Source organism: Stylophora pistillata, chromosome 4, assembly GCF_964205215.1.
Source record: "Stylophora pistillata chromosome 4, jaStyPist1.2, whole genome shotgun sequence".
NCBI lineage: Eukaryota > Metazoa > Cnidaria > Anthozoa > Scleractinia > Pocilloporidae > Stylophora > Stylophora pistillata.
This window is the reverse complement of record NC_142522.1, coordinates 44,582,439-44,602,978: the sequence shown is the minus strand read 5'-3', so window position 1 is coordinate 44,602,978 and position 20,540 is coordinate 44,582,439. Positions and strand designations below refer to the sequence as shown.

The following is a 20,540-nucleotide window of genomic DNA, read 5'->3' as shown; positions in this document are numbered from 1 at the left end:
CAAGCCAACTGGGAGCAGGCCGTTAAGTTGATTCGTAATAAACCCTTGTTAGCTCAATTGGTAGAGCGCTGCACTAGTATTGCAGAGGTCAGTGGTTCGAATCCCGTACAGGCCTGATTTTTTTCAGGTCTGATTTTCGCTATTGCATAAATAGCGCTCTCTACTGCGAGGATCGTGCATCATACGTATCTAATACCGCAGTTCAAATATATGAACTTCATATACTCATTGTATCTGATTTATCATCACGGGTTTATTACGAATCAACTTAACGGCCTGCTCCCAGTTGGCTTGTTAGCTCAATTGGTAGAGCGCTGCACTAGTATCGCAGAGGTCAGTGGTTCGAATCCCGTACAGGCCTGATTTTTTTCAGGTCTGATTTTCGCTATTGCTCAAATAGCGCTATCTACTGCTGATTTCAAGGCTTTTCGGTTACATTGTCTTAAAGAATACTAACCAAGCAAGGTTTGTTTTAACAGGATGTTACTGTTAAGGACAAGAATAAACCTACATTCCAGCAAGTAGCAATTCAGCGAAAGGTGTTTATCATCCTTTGCTTGTTTTGTTTAAATATTAGATTGTGCATGATTTGTTTCTCTTTTTAATTTACAGAAGGGTGGGAGTGGTTGAATAGGTTCGGGAATGGATTTAGCCTTGAGAAGTGTGTGAATCATGAATGGATTTACAATCCAGGAGATTTGAGTCAGCTCTTTATCCCAGATACTAGACTGGTACTATCAAGGTCATTTGGTTTAGTGAAGAACTGGCTTGAAATGGCAGCTCCCTGTTTGAATTCAGGAACATTACACGAGCATGTGCGAGAGTTCACTTAAAAAAATGCCAAACAGTGGCAGATGATAGAGCGCTGCACTAGTATCGCAGAGGTCAGTGGTTCGAATCCCGTACAGGCCTGATTTTTTTCAGGTCTGATTTTCGCTATTGCTCAAATAGCGCTATCTACTGCGAGGATCGTGCATCATATGTATCTAATACCGCAGTGCAAAATATATGAACTTCATATATTTCATTGTATCTGAAGGTCAGAACTGTTGCTCAGTTTTGATAAATTCTGGACAGCTGGCTCCCCTTTGGTTGAAAAACCTTCAATTACCATGATAAGCTAATTCATTCAAGAGTAGTTGAAGTTGAAGTTCATTTATTTGTTTAAGCGGGTTGATTAATTTGGCAGCTGTAATAGCTGATGTGGACCTGCTGTCCTAACCCACCCATCCCACCCCAGGGGAGGACATCCATCACACAGTAATCTCGTGTGTGGGAAATTAACGTCTCTTGCCCCAACCCTGCAGGAGACGGGACCTCCATTTATTTGTCCCTATCCGAGAAGACTAGAATATCTAACCATTTCTTGATGTTATAGAAAGGTAGCAAATTCTTCTCAATTATTTTATGACCTTGAGTGTTGGTCTGGCTGGGGCTCGAACCCTCGACCTCCCGCACTACAGTCCAGTGCTCTATCCATTGAGCTAACCGGGAGGCGGTTTAACCATAACCATACCACGGTGCAAAGGGAGGGAGGGGGTGCAGGGCACCCAAAAAGAAACTTCAAATTGGAAGGGTGGTCTCATTGAGTATTTAACAATTATTCTACGAGCGTGCATTGGATGTGAGATGATAGATAACCAATGAGGTGCTACGCGCCTCGTTGGCTATAATCATCTCATATCCAACAAGCATGAGTGGAATAATTGTTTTATTAAAAAAAAAAATGCCCCCAAGATATTAGACAAATCTTCTCGACTTTATTTTGTAAGAAACTGGATGTTACAATGTACAGATATTAGATTATGGTATATTAGCTCATATACCTTAATGGCTAAGCCAATAAAAAGTCTTGAATTGCATTATCCAATGATCCAGTTTTTAATAATCATGATTAGTGCATACCTGTAGTCCCCACTTTTTACTGTGGGAAGAAATATTGGTAAGGACACCTGACTGAGCAGTTGCATGATGTAGCACCCAGGTCAAGTGGCTGAAAAGTTTCTCAAAAATTATCTAAATGGGAAGGCTTAGCTGAAATATAGTCTGTTTTCCAACTGGTTTAAAGATTAATTCACTTAGTGAGGGAGAGATGTTACAAAGTTGTCAAGGTTGATCAAGACGATCATAGTGTACAAGTCTTTCTAAATGCTGCTTGACAAAATTGTAACAAACCTCTAACAGTTCTGTACTCTTAAAGTTTTCGAGTGTTTTGATCTGTGTAACAGGAGATTAAACAGTACACAGCTTGAAATGGATTAACAAGTCATCTCTGACCTTAACAGCTTGCAAATTGCTCCTAATGAGAACTGTTTTAGTGACACAGGGTACAATGGCATAAACTTAAAATCACAGTTGAAGAGTTACATTGTTCTGGTAGTTCACAGTTAACACCCTAGAGAAATGTCCCTCCCAGGATTGTTGTGTTAGCTATGAAGAAACAGTGAGCTAACTTTGTCCTAGTGACCACAATGATGTCCAGATAAGGTATTTAACTATCCTTTACCTTCTAGTTTAAGGCCTTGAATGAACTTGAATTTGGTTGATTTAAAAATGCATGTATCATAAATCTGGTTTAAAAATCAGTAATGGTAGTTAACCAAAACTGACAATCAAAATACTTAAAAGGCAAAACTTGAAAACTATTTCTCCCAAGAGACCCCCCCTGTGCACATAACTCATGTTCCCACATCTCTTAAATTTAATTCAACTTGGAAGTATAATTGTCTTTGATTTTATTCCCTTCCCACCCCAGGAAGACGAAAGAGCAGCATATAAAACTCAAGAATTTTATTGACACCATAACCTTTTGAAATCAGCACACTTAAACAAAGCACAGCCTTGTAAATAATACTGTTTCACATCCTGTACATCAAATTAATTAAAGTTGTTCAGACACATCCCAGTAATCCACACCAGTCTTGTGTAGTGTCATTTGAAATAGTATGTTACATGCTTGATAAAAAGAAAGTCAAATCCATATAATTGCATGTCACTACTGCATTATTTTCTCAAAATGGGTTTCAGCTTGTGGCCTCCTTCAGATATGCGATGAGATCTAAAAACAATAAACAAATGTTTTGCTCACATTAATATTTTTGCATTAAGGTCAAACTTAGGTATGTACCTCAAAGTGTAGTTAAAGCAAACAAGAGGTCCTCCTCTTACACCTAAAACCCCCTTGCTTTTTTTGTTACCATTCCTTTTCTTTCTCTTCTCATCCTTTTGTATTCTGGCAACTATATAGCTTTACAAGCTTCAAAATCTCACAATTTGACATTAGAAAATAGTATAATTAATGTTTCCAAAAAATCTTCTGAGATATAAAGAAAGTGCTATGTGGGTTGAGAGAATCTCTCAGAAAATGTTTTACCAACCTGCTCTCTCAGTTTTCTTCTTTAGACCAGCAAAGACCATCTTTGTTCCTTTAGGAATAGAGTAACATTAATTTAACACTTGAAACTAGTCAAGGAGAAAAACGAAGGGTCTACTCAGAATTTCATGCAACTCCTGCACTAATTTCAAATGACTTTTACTTGGCAAGAACATGATTACAACACAGCTATGGTTTAACTGTTAATCCATAATACTTTATTCCACATCCTCTGTTAAAATTTTACGATAAAAGAATTCTCAAGATTGCAAAACACATGGTAAGTCACAAATTGAAACCAAGTTGTGTCACATCATGCAATACAACAAAGCTCATTGTACTACTTGATTGCACTGAATTCAATTCCACCAGTGTCATTATGTGGTTTTGAACATGGTGTTCATGTTACATACTCCAAAGAATTTTTTGCATCAAGTTTCCAGCAGTAAAAGTGGGGCTTTTGAAACAGCATGCAAAGAATGAGAAGAAAAAATGAAAAACTAAAATGAGGCCTGAATTTTTCAAAATAGGTTAACTGTTAAAAGCTTACTGTGCTACTCTAGTACTTCAAGATAACATGGTGTTCCATTTAAAGTCAACCACTAATCCATTAACAGGTTCAGAAAAAAACTTGCTCTAGGAAATTTCCTGTTATTAAGCATGCATTGTAACTACATCTATAGTCCTACCAGGAATGTACTTCTTAGGATTTTCCAGGTAAATCCACAGAGTGTCTGGGCCCCATGTGATACCTTTGTTCTTGTTAGCATCAGTGTAAGTGAAACCTGGTGCCTGTCCAGTCTTGCGACCAAACAACCCATGAAGGTTTGGACCCGTTTTATGCTTACCATTCTAAATAGAAAACAAAAGGAACTGCTCAGGCATTACTTAGGAGATCTTTTTAACTAGGTACTATGAGTTATCTGTAGCAGTGGTAGCAGAAAAGATGTCTTAGGACTTTTCAAAACCTAACAACTCATTCAAGGAAGAGACTGCTTCACTTTGGGTCAGTAATGATTTTATGTTACACCACTCCAAAGTACTCTCTAAAATCTCAAGAGAGATGAAGTTAAGAACTTTTCACTTACTGCCTCTACTGTGTGACACTGTGCACACTTTGTTTTGAAGACCTTGGCCCCCTTAGTGGCATCTCCTGCTGGAATATCACCCATCGTTCCTGAATCAATAATAACAGATACCTTTAGTGACAAAGCAATGGCACAAACTTCTTCAATAATTCTGTATTGCCTTGAAAACCAAGGCACAATATGGTTAACCTTTAAACAGTACTCAACATCGGTATTTCACATTCACAAGAACGAAACTTTGGTCTACAACCAAGTGCTCTGATCTAATATACATAGACCGGAGGAAATTAGACAGGAGAAGGAGAAATGAAGACAATCATCTCATAAGAAGCACAACTGAACAGAATTTGATTACATAACAGATTAGCTATCCCAAACTACATCATATGCAAGACAAATATGTTTTGCATAAAACAGAAAATTTTTAAAAGTTGCATCACGCTTTAAGCGGAGCATGGTATTTTAAAACTATCGGTTGGGGCAAAAACCTGTGACTAGAACACGAGAGAGCAGATGTTTACGAACGGAGGACTTCTAGGCAATGATCTTTTAGACGCAAGGTTTTTTACGCCCTTTGTAACTATCTTTCTTAGAATGTTTCAATTTTCTACATACATCACGAACAACCCGTAAAGCGCTTGACTATTTGATTCGACTCGATCACCGGTTTTCTCAGAATATTACTACGCGACAAGTCGAAACATACTCAATAATGCCTTCCCTCTGGAAAATTTTCTTAAAATACGAACAGCGTTTGGAAATAATTTTAATCTCTGTGTTCATTAGCAAGAAAGGAAAGCAAAAACCGTGACGGCGAACATGAACTTTCATCAGTACAAGAGTCAAATACAAGCCGGTAAAATTCCGCACGCACACACGTGTGACACGACAGAAACGGTCCCCTGATCACTAAACAAACCTAAATGACTAAACAGAGTAGTAAATAGACGTATAAGAATGATAAAAGAGGAATTTTGACTGATTTATACTTACGTTAGATAAAAAAACTGCGTTGAAATACAAAGTCGCAACCGGCAACACGTATTGCTTCACACTTCCTCCGAGTGACAATTTGAAAGGATAAAAACGGTTTGCGTCATCGCTTATGTAAGACGTTCGAAATGCGCATGATCAGTGATACTGTAAGAAAGAGACTGGCGTCGCGGGCTCAGTTTCTACAGTGCCTAGCGAGTCTAGCGAGTCGCCTGGCGAATTTTTGTCCATTTCGAATCAAGTTCTGACTATGTCTGGAAGTTTGGAACTTGTGCAAACTCTGGAAGGTATGACAGTCTAAGGAAATTTATGTCGTATCTTTTGATTCTATTTTCGTTATTAGGAAAAATTTTAGCACCTCCCGTTCATCGCCTCATCTTAATCCTTGAAACTTTTTGTGATGTCCTCTTACTGTAGGTCACGAAGACAGGGTCTGGTCAGTTTGCTGGAATCCCTCAGGAACTTTATTGGCGAGCTGTGGAGGAGATAAAACAATATCATCATAGTTGACCTGGAAAAGAGTTCCATATAGCCCCATACATTAATTATGCATTCATTTCATAAAGACTAAATACAAAGGTTTCTTTGCAACACTCTATGCATAATTAATGTATGGAACTCTTGCCTTGACCTGAATTTTTTTTCAAAATTTATATTAAATTTTTTTATTAATGTTCTGAATTTGAAGGTGAAATAAGTCTTAAGAAAAATCTAGTTTTTAAATAAACCAACGACTACTGGATGAAATAGATATTATGTTATTTTTTGTGGTCAGCTTAATTATTTCATTTTTAAAAATTGACATTGTAAACTATTTTCCAGAGTACTGTTAGATGTAGGTACCTAATAGTCTGATTTTTCTTTCACATTTTTTTCATTGAATATTGTTTCTTAACTTGAACACATTCGTCTCTGGGGTAAAGAGGGAGATAAATGGGTTTGTAAAACAGTGCTTGAAGATGGACATCAACGGACCATCAGAGCAGGTGAGAAACATACCTTGAAGCTAAACAATACACAGTACTTAATTTTCATGATTCCTTTTTTATATATCTGTGGAATTGGGGAAAATGTGATGGTGACCAATTAATAGATATTTCAGTTTAAAACTGAAACAAATTGATATTTTGATTGTTTGTTTTTAATTAGTGGATTGGTCACCTAATGGGATGTACCTTGCTTCTGCCAGCTTTGATGCAACTATCTGTATTTGGGACAAAAACAGTGGAGGTAGACAAAAGAAGAACAGATGCTCCATAACCATTCTCAAATGTAGTAATCTATGATCAAAGGTTAAAGTTATAGTAAATGTTACAATGAATATCACCAACTATTCTTGCAAAATTTCATTACAAATATTAAACAACAACAAACATATGAAACATATGTGTGAACTGCGGTTATGAGACGTATATGAGCACGATCCTTCGCAGTAAAGCACTATTTGAGCAATAGTGAAAATCAGACCTGAAAAAAAAAAAAATTTCAGGCCTGTACGGGATTCGAACCACTGACCTCTGCGATACTAGTGCAGCGCTCTACCAATTGAGCTAACAAGCCAACTGGGAGCAGGCCATCAAATTAATTCGATATAAACCCGTAGATGATAAATCAAACAACAACAAACATATGAAACATATGTGTGAACTGCGGTTATGAGACATATATGAGCACGATCCTTCGCAGTAAAGCACTATTTGAGCAATAGTGAAAATCAGACCTGAAAAAAATTTCAGGCCTGTACGGGATTCGAACCACTGACCTCTGCGATACTAGTGCAGCGCTCTACCAATTGAGCTAACAAGCCAACTGGGAGCGGGCCATCAAATTAATTCGATATAAACCCGTAGATGATAAATCAAACAACAACAAACATATGAAACATATGTGTGAACTGCGGTTATGAGACATATATGAGCACGATCCTTCGCAGTAAAGCACTATTTGAGCAATAGTGAAAATCAGACCTGAAAAAAATTTCAGGCCTGTACGGGATTCGAACCACTGACCTCTGCGATACTAGTGCAGCGCTCTACCAATTTGTTGTTGTTTGATTTATCATCTACGGGTTTATATCGAATTAATTTGATGGCCTGCTCCCAGTTGGCTTGTTAGCTCAATTGGTAGAGCGCTGCACTAGTATCGCAGAGGTCAGTGGTTCGAATCCCGTACAGGCCTGAAATTTTTTTTTTTTTCAGGTCTGATTTTCACTATTGCTCAAATAGTGCTTTACTGCGAAGGATCGTGCTCATATACGTCTCATAACCGCAGTTCACACATATGTTTCATATGTTTGTTGTTGTTTGATTTATCATCTACGGGTTTATATCGAATTAATTTGATGGCCTGCTCCCAGTTGGCTTGTTAGCTCAATTGGTAGAGCGCTGCACTAGTATCGCAGAGGTCAGTGGTTCGAATCCCGTACAGGCCTGAAATTTTTTTCAGGTCTGATTTTCACTATTGCTCAAATAGTGCTTTACTGCGAAGGATCGTGCTCATATACATTACAAATATTGTTTGAAACAACGGGAATTAATTCATTATTTTATAATTCAAGCTACTCTGGAGTACATTTACTTGCAATGTAAATCCTTTGGTAGCTGATAAACCACATAGATGAGTACTTCGAGACCTCTTGATTTGTACAAATACTTTTGTCTTATGAAGTATCCAATGATTGATTTAGTTTGGATTAATAAATGATATGAAATATTTGATTACTTTAGAGTTTGAGTGCAATGCTACTCTTGAAGGGCATGAAAATGAGGTTAAATCTGTAGCGTGGAGCTCTTCAGGATCATTAATTGCAACTTGTGGAAGAGATAAGAGTGTTTGGATATGGGAAGGTACCAGTTAAAAATATAAACAAATCGTAATTATTAACAGTAATGGCTGCTTGTATATTCATCTCTGCCACCCTGTTTGTCACTTGCTCTTTTATCCATTATCACTGACAACTAGCATATTAACTAAGACTTTGATAGCTAATATAAAATTAGAATGGGTTGGGCAGGCCAACAGACTCCATTTAGGTGTGAAACTAGTCCTAAAACCCAGAAATGAATTTTAATTATAAAGTGTCCAGTATATGTAAGAACCTCCAACTGGATATTGTTGCAGTTAACTTATGTGAAATATTGCTGAAAGGAGCATACATACATACATACATACATACATACATACATACATAAACTTTATTTCCATTCGGATTTATGAATAGCACTAGATGTGCTAGTATCTCCGAACATATAACTACAAACAAATGACAATAGGTTTAAAATCGAAAGACTCATATAAAACCTCATATAAAAATGCTAATAATTATATACTAATCCCCACTAGATATATAACTCCTAATGGCACGTTTAAAAGCTGCTAGAGTGTCTGACATTCTTAATTCATCTGATAAGCTATTCCATGCAGAGGCAGCAAGACACCTGAAAGAGTGAAGTCCAAAAGTTGTGGTCTTCACCGCTGGTACCTGTAATTTCCTTTTACCCCTTAAATCATATGCACTTTGACTGCGCTCTTTGAGAAGTGATGCAACAATTGTCTCTTATTTTTTTAGTACAAGAAGATGATGAGTATGAATGTGCAAGTGTTCTTCACAGTCATTCACAAGATGTGAAGAGAGTTGTTTGGCATCCAGACAAGGAGGTCAGAAAATTGTGTTGTATCTAATAACCATTACATGGGATCTTGTTGGTTAAAATAGAAGCAGCACTTTAAAGGATACAATTGTGAGATCAACTTTAAACATTGATATGATTTAAGAGTAGTGCAGTATTCTTTGTCAAGCTACTTTTCTGGAGTTATGCATATTGATGTTACATTTCTTATATTGTGAATGACTGATTATCACCAATCGTTATAGATTCTGGCATCATGCAGTTATGATGACACAGTCAAACTTTATAAAGAAGATGATGATGATTGGTGAGTTAGCCATTTAGATTTTATTGAATAAGGAATATGTAGAAAAGAACCCAATTGTGTTCTTTCAAAATTTAGAACTTAAAAGAATACACGTATGATGCACGATCCTCGCAGTAGATAGCGCTATTTAAGCAATAGCGAAAATCAGACCTGAAAAAAATCAGGCCTGTACGGGACTCGAACCACTGACCTCTGCGATACTAGTGCAGCGCTCTACCAATTGAGCTAACAATTATGAATCAACGTAACGGCCTGCTCCCAGTTGGCTTGTTAGCTCAATTGGTAGAGCGCTGCACTAGTATCGCAGAGGTCAGTGGTTTGAGTCCCGTACGGGCCTGATTTTTTTCAGGTCTGATTTTCGCTATTGCTTAAATAGCGCTATCTACTGCGAGGATCGTGCATCATATGTATCTAATACTGCAGTTCAAAATATATTAACTTCATATATTCATTGTATCTCATTTATCACTTTCACGGGTTTATTATGAATCAACTTAACGGCCTGCTCCCAGTTGGCTTGTTAGCTCAATTGGTAGAGCGCTGCACTAGTATCGCAGAGGTCAGTGGTTCGAGTCCCGTACAGGCCTGATTTTTTTCAGGTCTGATTTTCGCTATTGCTTAAATAGCGCTATCTACTGCGAGGATCGTGCATCATATGTATCTAATACCGCAGTTCAAAATATATATACTTCATATATTCATTGTATCTCATTTAAAAGAATACAGCTATATTTTTTATCGATGGAAGAAATCTTAAATTTATTCTCAATAGCTTTTACATGCTGGGATTTATTGATTTGGAATGAATAAAAGGATATAAAGATAATTTGTTTTTATCAACTGAGCTGGTAAAGTAAATGTAAATTGGCCTCTTTAAAGAGTTTCTAAGGTGATTTTTCAAATGCCAGACCTTTGTCAGAGTATTAGCTTTAGTTTGTAACTCTTTATGGTAGCCAATTTGCATTTATTTATCAACTCAATAGATAAAACCAAATTATCTTGTTGCACTCCCTGCTGACAAAGCACTACAGTTTCTTTAGAAACTTACCTTCTTGATTCATATGAAATTTTGAGATTGGGTGGCAAAATCGAAATGGAATAATTAATATGGAAGAAGTGAAGTTTGTTCAGAGCTAGTGCTACATGATGGGCCATTGGTCAAAACCATGTTTGTTTTTTCTCTCAATTCTTTCACTCTTGGTGAGTTATTTTGTATTTTTAATGACAGGTCTTGTTTTGATACTTTGGAAGGCCATGAGGCAACAGTATGGGCCATTAGTTTTAACCAGACTGGAGACAGGCTAGGTGGGTGAAAAGTAGTAAATGAGTTATAAGTAAATATGTTACTTTGCCTGTTTGATATATTTCTTGCTATTGCCAGTACTGTAAATACCTTTTGTTGATATTCTTTCCAGTTTCATGCAGTGATGACAAAACACTAAGAATATGGCAGAGTTATGAACCAGGGAATCAAGAAGGTTGTCCAATGTTAAACATTATTTACTAAAATTAATAACAAAAAACACATAGTGATTACTCGGTAAGGACACATGACTTGTGATCTGGTGGTCCTTGATTCTGGCTCTGCTCCATGGCTCTTACCACTAATAGTAGTAATTAACTGCAGAATTATTCTTGGTGCTTAGATTTTTATTCCTTAAATGTGCCCTGTTAACATTATCTAATGAAATTAACAAACTGGTCTTTCCCCAGACAGCTGTGTTATTTAACCAATTTGTTTCTTTTGGAATATTTAATTTTTTTGGCCCTGAAAAGCCCAATTTGTTTTGGGGGAAGTGGTTAGTTACAAGAAGCTGTTATCATCGCTATCATTATTATTATTGTTACTGGTATTGTTGCTGATTCTTTTGACATTCTTAAGTTAAAAGATATTTAGCTTTGTTAAGGTTCATTTTTGACTGAATTAAAAATTCTCAACCCAGTTGAATACATTTTGTAGGTGTTGTCACAAATGGAAGCGATCCAAAATGGAAGAGTGTTTGTGTGTTATCTGGTTATCATGACCGAACTATTTATGATGTTCACTGGTAGGTCAACTTACCAAATGAGGGTTTAATTCATGGACCTTTTAGGCACTGAGCAATTTTTGAAAGCTTGGTTTTAAAACGATTAGAGGAAGAGGAAAAGTGCATAGGGTATGAAAAAAGAAAGTGCTTTATGGTCTCTTGTTTCCTCTTTTATCTTTAGTTAGTTTTTCATTTACTCTTACCTATTTCTCTAACAAACCTATTCACTTTGTATCAGAGACTGTTATTGAATAATACTTTCTGATACCAGCAGAAAATTATACTAGGAGGGTAGACTACCCGTATTCTCAAACCTCTATAGATAAGGTTTTCTTTTTCAAATGAATGAAAAAGAGTTTTTTAATTGTTATTTTATCTTGGTGAATCTATGCTTTTCTAAAATTAATGTTCACTCTCTTTGTTCTTTGTTCTTTTTTTTGAATCAGGTCTCCTGTTGAAGATGTCCTAGCAACAGCAGGGGGGGATGATTGTATTAGAGTATTTCAACAGGTTGTGGATTGTTTTATTTTAATTCATTGTAGATTTTTGAGGATAACTTTCCTGGTTAACATGAAAAGCAGAAATATCTAACTTGTCCTAGGAATGGATGGTGAACATGTTGAATGTATTTCAAGGCTTTTCGGTTACATTGTCTCAAAGAATACTAACCAAGCAAGGTTTGTTTTAACAGGATGTTACTGTTAAGGACAAGAATAAACCTACATTCCAGCAAGTAGCAATTCAGCGAAAGGTGTTTATCATCCTTTGCTTGTTTTGTTTAAATATTAGATTGTGCATGATTTGTTTCTCTTTTTAATTTACAGAAGGGTGGGAGTGGTTGAATAGGTTCGGGAATGGATTTAGCCTTGAGAAGTGTGTGAATCATGAATGGATTTACAATCCAGGAGATTTGAGTCAGCTCTTTATCCCAGATACTAGACTGGTAATATCAAGGTCATTTGGTTTAGTGAAGAACTGGCTTGAAATGGCAGCTCCCTGTTTGAATTCAGGAACATTACACGAGCATGTGCGAGAGTTCACTTAAAAAAATGCCAAACAGTGGCAGATGATAGACATGTTAAAGCACAAGAGCTAATAATGTTGCAAATATGCAAAAATCTGTGAAAGCCTTATAATAGTTCCACTGAAAATTGACTGATGATACCCTCTTGGCACAGAAATGTTGTAGAAATTACACGATGACTAGTTATATCTGACCATTCACTAGACACACAGTCATTAAATAAAAGTATATGAAAATAGGTTGGGTATAGATAGGAAAAAGTAGCACTCATGAGAGGCTGACACTGTTCTTAACATAATCTTAACATAAAATAATGCATTATTTTATTATTTGTTTCTCCAATACAGGCGCATTCCCAGGATGTTAATGGTGTTAAATGGCATCCAAAGAAGCCAGGTCTCTTAGCATCATGTTCTGATGATTGTTCTATCAAGATCTGGAAATTCTCAGAATACTGACATACAGCCCTGTCCCCTCCCTGGTAGCATCTATGCTCATTTCAACATCTACCCTGTGTAGAATACATCTTGTAGATTGGTGATGAGCAAAGCTTTCCACTGGTTGGAGAAAAACAGTCTTGCAACAGAAGTGGAAATATGTGCTGTCTGTTACCAACAGAAACAGAACATGCTCACAGACTTTACAATTATAAGATTGTCAGTTGAGGTGATTTGCAAAATTTGGATCAATATTAAGGAATTAATATAAACAACTTCTGCTACAGCTTTGTAAGGAAAAATAATACTGTCAACTCTCTATCAAGGGCTAACTCTTAAGCAACAACTGTACACTATACAACTGTTTACTGATTTAAAGATCTCAACATGGAACACATTTCTTAGAGCACAGTTGCCTTTGCAATAAACAAGAATGAATCTACAATTGGTGGATCCCATCAGTGTTTTGAGTTTGTGCTGATCTTCTTATAAGACAACCAATTCCCTGCTCTGCTAAGGGTTCCTTAAGAAAGAGTTAACTGTTGATGATTTTATAGCTGTGTAGACAGTACCTTAATTTTACATGATGGTATCAAATAGCTGAAAGACTTGCCTGTGTATGTTAGGGCACCAGCTTCTAGCAAGCTAGTCTGTCTTGAGGCGATTGAGCAAAGCAGTTAGTGAAAGAAATTATTCCCTTTGGCAGGTGAGACAATTCATCATTAATTTTCACAGTTGTATGAGGTTGTCATGCTTGTGCAGCTGAGCATTAATTTGGCATTTCAGGCATTCCTATGGCACTGCCTTTACTGTTCTATACTGCTCAGTATACCTCCAACTGCATATGGTAGTGAGGTGGGGGTATGTGAGCCCTCTCTATGGCAAGACACCTTTTAATACTGCAACAGTCTTTTCACTCTTTTGAGGGAGTCTTACTAGCAAGTTATCAACTGAAGATAGAAAGCCTATTAATGCTTGCATTGTGGGCTAATCAATGAATGCAGAGTCATTTTAATATTTTAGTTATAATTAAAATTATAACTGAGAGGAAATTAAGGAGTGATGAAATATTCAAAATTCAACAGATAGTACGACTAACTGTGTTAGTCTGTGAAGGGATCTCAGCTATACAAGTGAATAAAGGCTGATAGTTTCGAAAGAAACTGTTTGGGGCTGCGTCGGTGGGAGTAATGAAATAATTTGGATATATCAACAAAGTTGAACTGGTAAATTGGCCACCGTAATGATTACAAAAGCTGACGTTTCGAGCGTTAGCCCTTCGTCGGTACAAGGTACAGTCAAACCTGCATCGAGCAGTCACCCACAGGAAATAGTGGGGTGACTGCTTATTAAATAAATAAAATTCGTCTTTATTAAAAAACCATCCGTTATAATTACATATCTGATGTTACAGTAAAAAATAATATATATTGATGGGAAAAATTACAATGATTAAATAGAATAAAAATGATTAGAAATACATATGGGGTGTTTACACAGCTAGACTATATTTAAAAATTAATCTATTAAAAAAGCTATGTTTAAAATGTTCAGTGTTAATGCTGGGCCTGACAATGGATTTCCTTCGAATGTTTACAATATAGTCTTTGTACCTTGGGAGTAGGCTTTTTAATGGATGGCCATCATGTTTGAGGTTATAAAAAAGGCGTGTCACTTTTCTCCAAAAGTTTAACGAATTGCCAGCAAATATAAGGAATTGCACAGATTTTAAAGAATACTGCAGGCTCTGCAAGGTGCTCTTGAAGGCGCGCGCTTTGTCTTCCTTGTAAAGATATAGAAACAACCACCACCACCAACCAATATATTCTGCATATTTACTTTCATGTATAGTTTCTATTACAATTTAGTTAGTCATTATAAATTAGTTTTAATCTTAAATTTTAGTATCGTAGGCCTTCACAGATGAAGAGCCACACCTTTTTATGTGGATATACTGTGAATAAACCGTTATTATTATTATTATTATTATTATTATTATTATATATGGTGTAATTGACCGACGTATAGCGCCTCTTATAGCATCTTTTCAAAAACGTTTGTATAACAGTAAGTTCAGAAACACTTGCAGCATAAAGTGAAAGACCATATAATAACTTAGGGATCAAAATTGAATTAAAGAGGTGGTCTATTTCGTCTTGTGTATCTTGACATAGGCTTCTGATGACAAATAAACACTTGTTGGCTTCATGGAGCTTGGCCTTGACATGCATGCTGAACTTACAATTACCTTGAAATGTGACTCCCACTAAAGAAATGTTATTATATTGTTTGATGTTGTGAGACATTGGGTAGACTGTTGAATTGCCTTTCTTACGCATAACTTGCTCCTTACACTTACTAGTGTTACAATGCATGCTATTTGCAACAGTTTGCAGGTTCCACTTAAAAGGGCTGTTATGAAAATCAGTAAAAAACATTTTAACCCATGCACAAAAACTCACTGAAAAACACTCCGAACATTAATGTTGTGAGATAAACATGGATATATGTTTACTTGAAAGATTATTCTAGTTTCGTTTGATTGGTCTTGCTTTAAGTAACTGCGCAATAAAGAGGGAGGATAATTCAAATAGGCTATTTGGACTTGATAACAGGGTCCATACCCTTTTTCAGGCCAAAGATTCAAGGACTTTTCAAGGACTTTCCAGGACCCTACTTAGAAATTGCAAGGACTTTTTGTAATGACAATTTTACCTCAAAACCAAGAAAAGTGTTTCTGTTAACATCTACGTTTTGGGTTTACTGATGGTGCAAAACAAAAGCAGATATTTTGCGATGCTCTTCAATAAAAAATCAAGGACTTTCAAGGACCCAAAACGAAATTCAAGTACTTTCAAGGCCTTGAAATAGGCCTCCTGAAATTCAAGGATTTTCAAGATGTGTACGAACCCTGTAATAAAGGGTTACCCTGGGGAGAAAAAATTTGGACTTTGAAAACCAACTTCTTAGTACAGGGTGACAGCTTCACATATTAGTTCTTCTCAAGCAAAGAGGTTAGGTGACTTGGGGCCCACTACTAAATTACAGGATGGTTTGCTGCTAGTGTTGGGTTTTTGCAGGCTCTCAGCATCCTGACAAATTTGTCGTTATTCCCCTACATCCTGTGGTTTTGAAACTTCTATTGTCTACAGTATTTTTTTTTTCTAGTCATGTTACTAGAGACTGCAAGAGGTATGGACCATTTTCTCTAAGTTGAGATGCATGAGGAGTCCTAACTCTGAGGCCATATTATACATGTATATTCCAAGGCTATGCTCTCCCAGATACCAGTATTAGACTCCACTATCAACTGTTACTCCCAGGTTAAAACCCATTTACTAAACAGTGAACTTGTAAAGGGAAACAATGTCATCCATTCAGAAACAAATTTTATTATGCTGTTCTGCTGTCATAGCTGATATTTTAACGGTTAGACTTGGCAACTCTCTCCAACTCATCTTTCTTTTTGATAGCATACGAGTTTGAGGAACCCTGAAAAATCAACAAAAAAAATAAATAGGTATTAGAACTGACACACAAGTGAAGATCATCAAGCATTTACAAAACATTAGCCCCAACTGGAGGATTCATGTAATGTTCATAAATTGTAGTAGCGAATAAAGGCTTGGAAGTGCAGCAAAAAGACTTGGAAAAATTTGTATTGAAGTCAAAAGCCAGCCATAGTGGCTTGGTTAGGTTAAACTTATTTACATGACGCTCAGCATTTAACCCAATTCAGACCTTTGCAGCATTGATTAGCTCATCAGCAAGACATTCTGCGATTGACTTGATGTTCCTGAAAGCTGACTCGCGGGCACCAGTGCAGAGCAGCCACATGGCCTGATTGACTCGCCTCAGGGGTGACACATCCACAGCTTGACGACGCACAGTGCCGGCACGACCAATACGGGTGGAGTCCTCACGGGGGCCACTGTTGATGATGGCATTGACCAAAACCTGCAGAGGATTCTACACAGAAGAGGAAGTTTTCACTTTAAAACCCATGTAATTGTTGACTTAAGTCTACAAATTCTCCAACTTGTTACTGTTGCTTTCCTCAACCTCCTACAAACACATGATTCCCAGATTTTAATATCATTTAAAATCAAATGGCGGATTTTGCTTGGAGAAATTGCAGTGCCCTAGGTAACCCTTGCCAGCAGCTTGTGTTAACAAAAGAACTTCCCCTATCCTTGTATCGCCCTTGAAAGCTTTGTATGTGGTTATGTGTATGTGTATGTCACTAAATGATGGTATTTGAAATCTGTGATCTTCTCAGTATCAAGAAAATCAGCTAACAAGGGGGAAGGTTGATAAATTCTAGACAGCCCAAATTGAGAAGAATTTTCTGTTGTTCCCTCACCTCTCCTGTTAACAGATGGATGATCTCAAATGAATGCTTCACAATTCTAACTGTCATCAGCTTCTTTCCATTATTACGGCCATGCATCATCATAGAGTTGACAAGTCGCTCCACGATAGGACACTAACAAAGAAAATGTTATACAGCACAACAATGTGCCCATCAATCTTTCATAAGGCAAAAGGATAATATAATACCCCATGAAAATATGATCTCACTCTAAAACAAGACTACAAGGCTCTTGATTAAGACTAAACTCGTGGGGTAAACATTTCACTTAGAAAGCACAACGCCTGACATTTAAAACAGTCTACCAACACCATAGTGTCATACAATCAAAGTGGTGCAGGATTTCTTTATAACGGACTTGTTTGAAAAAAAAAAAGAAACTTTTTTCCATCTGCAGCTATTAACATTGTTGACCACTGTTCACAAAAATCAAGATAGAGATTGAAAAAAAAAATGGCAAGATCTTGTTAAAATAACTGACCTACTTTCTATTATAATTTGTAGAAAAATGTCACATGGCTCATCTCAACTCAGTTTTGAAGACTGTTCAGCAGTCTGCTTAAGTAAACAAATAGTGCAGGTGCAGCAGCCTCATGGTTGGTGCACTCAACTTCGGATCGAGTGGTCTGGGTTCGAGCCCTGGCCGGGGACATTGTGTTGTGTTCTTAGGTAATACACTTTACTCTCGCAGTGCCTCTCTTCACCCAGTTGTTTAAATGGGTACCGGCAAATTTAATGCTGGGGGGTAACCTTGCGATGAACTAGCATCCCATCCAGGGGGGAGTGGAAATACTCCTAGTCTTTTCATACTAAAGAAACTGGAGTAAAGCGCTGGCCGGATGGGCCACTGGCTCGTAAACAGACTTTGCTTACCTACCTAAGTAAACAAATACTTTGCAAACATTACCTGTGCCTTCCTAAACCTTTTTGAGGCATATCGCCCAGCAGTGTGGGGAAGATAAGTGGCATACTTCTCTTTAACTGCAATGTAATCCTGATCATTGAAAGAAAAAATTCAAAATCATACCAAACCTTTCAATATGAAAGATTAATTGATGCTCTTTTAAGTGATTAACTCTTCCACACGAAAAAAAAAACTGGTATATCAGAGGAGGCCAGGAGTCTGAAGTGGCAGCATTAACCCTTTCGCTGTGCGCCATTTTTTCACCCCTGTGCGGGCCTAAAATTAGGATTTTCGCAAACTTTTTTTTAAAATTAAATTATCATGTTTTTAAACGATTCTTAGCTTCAGTTCTTTTTCTCTGCCACTTTGGAGGAGGACCATTCCCGGAATTATCTGCCCCAGTTTCTTCAGAATCTTCGCCATCTGTTTCGGCTTCTGAAGAATCTGACCCATCACTTTCTGTATCTTCACTCTCAGATACGTAGTCATCGTCATTTTCGCCATCTTCCGAGCCAGAAAAATCATCCTCGTCTCCTGAATCATCCCAGACTCTTTCCAAAACATTATTGACTGTTAATCTACTCATAACTGGCGGATGAATGAAAGATACACTTGCAAAACGCTCGAAAATACACTCGTGAAAAAACCAAGATGGCGGCTGGCAGACGGCTAGCATCAAAAAAATAACACTTGGCACAAATCATAGGTTTAAACGTCATATATCTCTCACCAAATGTATTCTTCGTTACCAGGCCCTTAGAAGTCTTGTTATATGCGGTCTAAGTGTTTTTATGATGTGCGTAAGTTTTCATATAAAGGCTATACTTGAGGACGTACTGAGTACGTCCTTGTAGCATATGTGTAATCTGAGACAGGATGTACTGAGTACGTCCTTGTAGCAGTGAAAGGGTTAAAAGCTGGCCTTTGTTTATGATAATGAGGTGGGAACCCTAACCTTGATCAAAGTGGACCAACCACACAAGTATACAGCAATGCTAATTAGCATCTAAACACAAGCCAGGAGGTTTTATTCTCAAAATTTAGAAATTTTCCTTGACAAATGATCCCCTAAGCCATTGATGAAGCTAACAGCTTATCAACCACGAGCAGATACCAAAAGAAATAAACCCACTTACAGTTAAACTGATATCACTGACTTGCACATCATCAGTGCTCCACTTTCCAAACAGTTTGATGTCCTGCACTTCAGGTGCGACTACTACTGGCGCAGCATCATCCGCAGCACCCCAGTCCTCAGACATGACGACACTAACAAAGAACAAGACAATTCTTTATGGTGGCCAATTTACAACTTCAACTTGGTTGATATAACCAAATTACCTTAGTAATAGTGAGAGTTGAATGAAGTGAACATTACAGTGATTGAATCAATTCATTTGACACATCAAACACATACATAAACACAAGCAGCACAAGTCTAGTGAGAGCACAAAACAAAAACAAAGGAACATACTGTATGTAGACCAGGAATACTAAGGTTGCTTGTGAGGGAAAGAAAGTGTCTTGAGAATTTTTTTAACCAAAACATTTTTCCCATTGCAATCCCTACCACTCTTCTATTCTAATTGTGATGTTCCCCCCATGTACACTATAGCCTGCTTTATGTTTGTGCAGGCCTATTGGCACATAGACTCCTTACATGCTTTGATGTTTATGTCATAAAGGAGGACAACAATTCCAGGTCACAACTTCTGTGCACTGGAAATTACGACATCGGTACAACCCGAAGAAGGGTCACATCAAAGGTTCTCTTCTACTTCTCGTTAATCCTAGATTGCTTGTAATAAGAAGTTAATCGAGGACAGTGTATGGTTCGTGCTTGCGCTTGGATTATGTCTGCGTTGTGAATAACGCAAGAAAAACTCGACATCAACCGCAGTCAGCAACAAAAAAGAAGAAGAAGCTTTTTACACCGCTAGAAGGAAGAGACTAAATGACTTCACAATTAAGCTTATTGTCCCACCATTCTGGATAACACCAGGCTAAGAACGGTCAATTCCCCATTAAACCACGTTTAAACTACTGGAAGAGCAATAGAATTGAAAGATGAATACAATACGCTTATATCAGTCACTAAGAGCGTCTAGATCAGAAGTAACTATTGGCAGGAAAGTGAATTCTGAAAAGCTCTGATCAACGATCCCCTTAAAAGTAAAACTTTATTCACTTATTTAGTTTGTTTATCTATGCCATATACAAGGAAATAACCAGTGTTTTTTGTAATCCATCAAGGTTTTAAATGGAAAGTCTTTGAAATTAAATAAATCCAAAATTGTTCCTTCGCAAAAATTCGCCGCCATCTTACCTCGAGTAAACGAACAGAGAGGACAACTTGTGGAAGGGCACGTGGTATCAAACCCCGGGG

At 37.2% G+C, this 20,540-nt stretch overlaps 3 protein-coding genes across 4 annotated transcripts; 1 reads left to right on the top strand and 2 right to left on the bottom strand.

Moving 5' to 3' along the window:
• Positions 1 to 2,775: 2,775 nt before the first annotated feature.
• Positions 2,776 to 5,573, bottom strand: LOC111326653 (cytochrome c). The gene is made up of 5 exons (XM_022930700.2): positions 5,455 to 5,573; positions 4,462 to 4,550; positions 4,063 to 4,225; positions 3,378 to 3,425; positions 2,776 to 3,058 (listed from the first exon to the last, which is right to left on the bottom strand). Exons 2-5 carry the CDS (start codon positions 4,543 to 4,545, stop codon positions 3,024 to 3,026), a joined length of 330 nt encoding a protein of 109 aa, XP_022786435.1. The 5' UTR covers positions 4,546 to 4,550; positions 5,455 to 5,573; the 3' UTR covers positions 2,776 to 3,023.
• A 26-nt stretch (positions 5,574 to 5,599) lies between these two features.
• Positions 5,600 to 13,323, top strand: LOC111326652 (putative cytosolic iron-sulfur protein assembly protein CIAO1 homolog). Of its 2 annotated transcripts, XM_088757438.1 has the most exons (13): positions 5,601 to 5,741; positions 5,872 to 5,950; positions 6,361 to 6,440; positions 6,604 to 6,684; positions 8,181 to 8,300; positions 9,023 to 9,111; positions 9,329 to 9,390; positions 10,619 to 10,695; positions 10,806 to 10,868; positions 11,351 to 11,438; positions 11,864 to 11,927; positions 12,109 to 12,168; positions 12,789 to 13,323. In XM_088757438.1, the coding sequence occupies exons 1-13, from the start codon at positions 5,705 to 5,707 to the stop codon at positions 12,897 to 12,899; spliced, it is 1,011 nt and encodes a 336-aa protein (XP_088613564.1). In that variant the 5' UTR covers positions 5,601 to 5,704; the 3' UTR covers positions 12,900 to 13,323. The 2 variants fall into 2 exon arrangements, with proteins under 2 accessions (XP_088613565.1, XP_088613564.1); XM_088757439.1 differs by lacking the exon at positions 10,806 to 10,868 and having other exon boundaries at positions 5,600 to 5,741; positions 12,789 to 13,106.
• A 2,927-nt stretch (positions 13,324 to 16,250) lies between these two features.
• On the bottom strand, positions 16,251 to 20,504 carry LOC111326663 (small ribosomal subunit protein uS7). The gene is made up of 6 exons (XM_022930713.2): positions 20,481 to 20,504; positions 19,291 to 19,423; positions 18,158 to 18,244; positions 17,242 to 17,364; positions 16,620 to 16,847; positions 16,251 to 16,370 (listed from the first exon to the last, which is right to left on the bottom strand). The coding sequence occupies exons 2-6, from the start codon at positions 19,414 to 19,416 to the stop codon at positions 16,302 to 16,304; spliced, it is 633 nt and encodes a 210-aa protein (XP_022786448.1). The 5' UTR covers positions 19,417 to 19,423; positions 20,481 to 20,504; the 3' UTR covers positions 16,251 to 16,301.
• Between the last annotated feature and the right edge of the window lie 36 nt (positions 20,505 to 20,540).

Bases quoted from the DNA above. Each gene is read 5' to 3' on its own strand.
- LOC111326653 (XM_022930700.2), bottom strand. From the start codon at position 4,545: ATGGGTGATATTCCAGCAGGAGATGCCACTAAGGGGGCCAAGGTCTTC. The intron at 4,226-4,461 runs GTAAGTGAAAAG...TTTTCTATTTAG, and splicing joins AGTGTCACACAGTAGAGGCA to AATGGTAAGCATAAAACGGG. The intron at 3,059-3,377 runs GTTGGTAAAACA...TATTGTTTTTAG, and splicing joins GAAGAAAACTGAGAGAGCAG to ATCTCATCGCATATCTGAAG.
- LOC111326652 (XM_088757438.1), top strand. From the start codon at position 5,705: ATGTCTGGAAGTTTGGAACTTGTGCAAACTCTGGAAG. The intron at 6,441-6,603 runs GTGAGAAACATA...GTTTTTAATTAG, and splicing joins TCAACGGACCATCAGAGCAG to TGGATTGGTCACCTAATGGG. The intron at 6,685-8,180 runs GTAGACAAAAGA...TGATTACTTTAG, and splicing joins TTGGGACAAAAACAGTGGAG to AGTTTGAGTGCAATGCTACT.
- LOC111326663 (XM_022930713.2), bottom strand. From the start codon at position 19,416: ATGTCTGAGGACTGGGGTGCTGCGGATGATGCTGCGCCAGTAGTAGTC. The intron at 18,245-19,290 runs GTAAGTGGGTTT...TTCAATGATCAG, and splicing joins TCAGTGATATCAGTTTAACT to GATTACATTGCAGTTAAAGA. The intron at 16,848-17,241 runs GTGAGGGAACAA...TCTTCTGTGTAG, and splicing joins TCCATCTGTTAACAGGAGAG to AATCCTCTGCAGGTTTTGGT.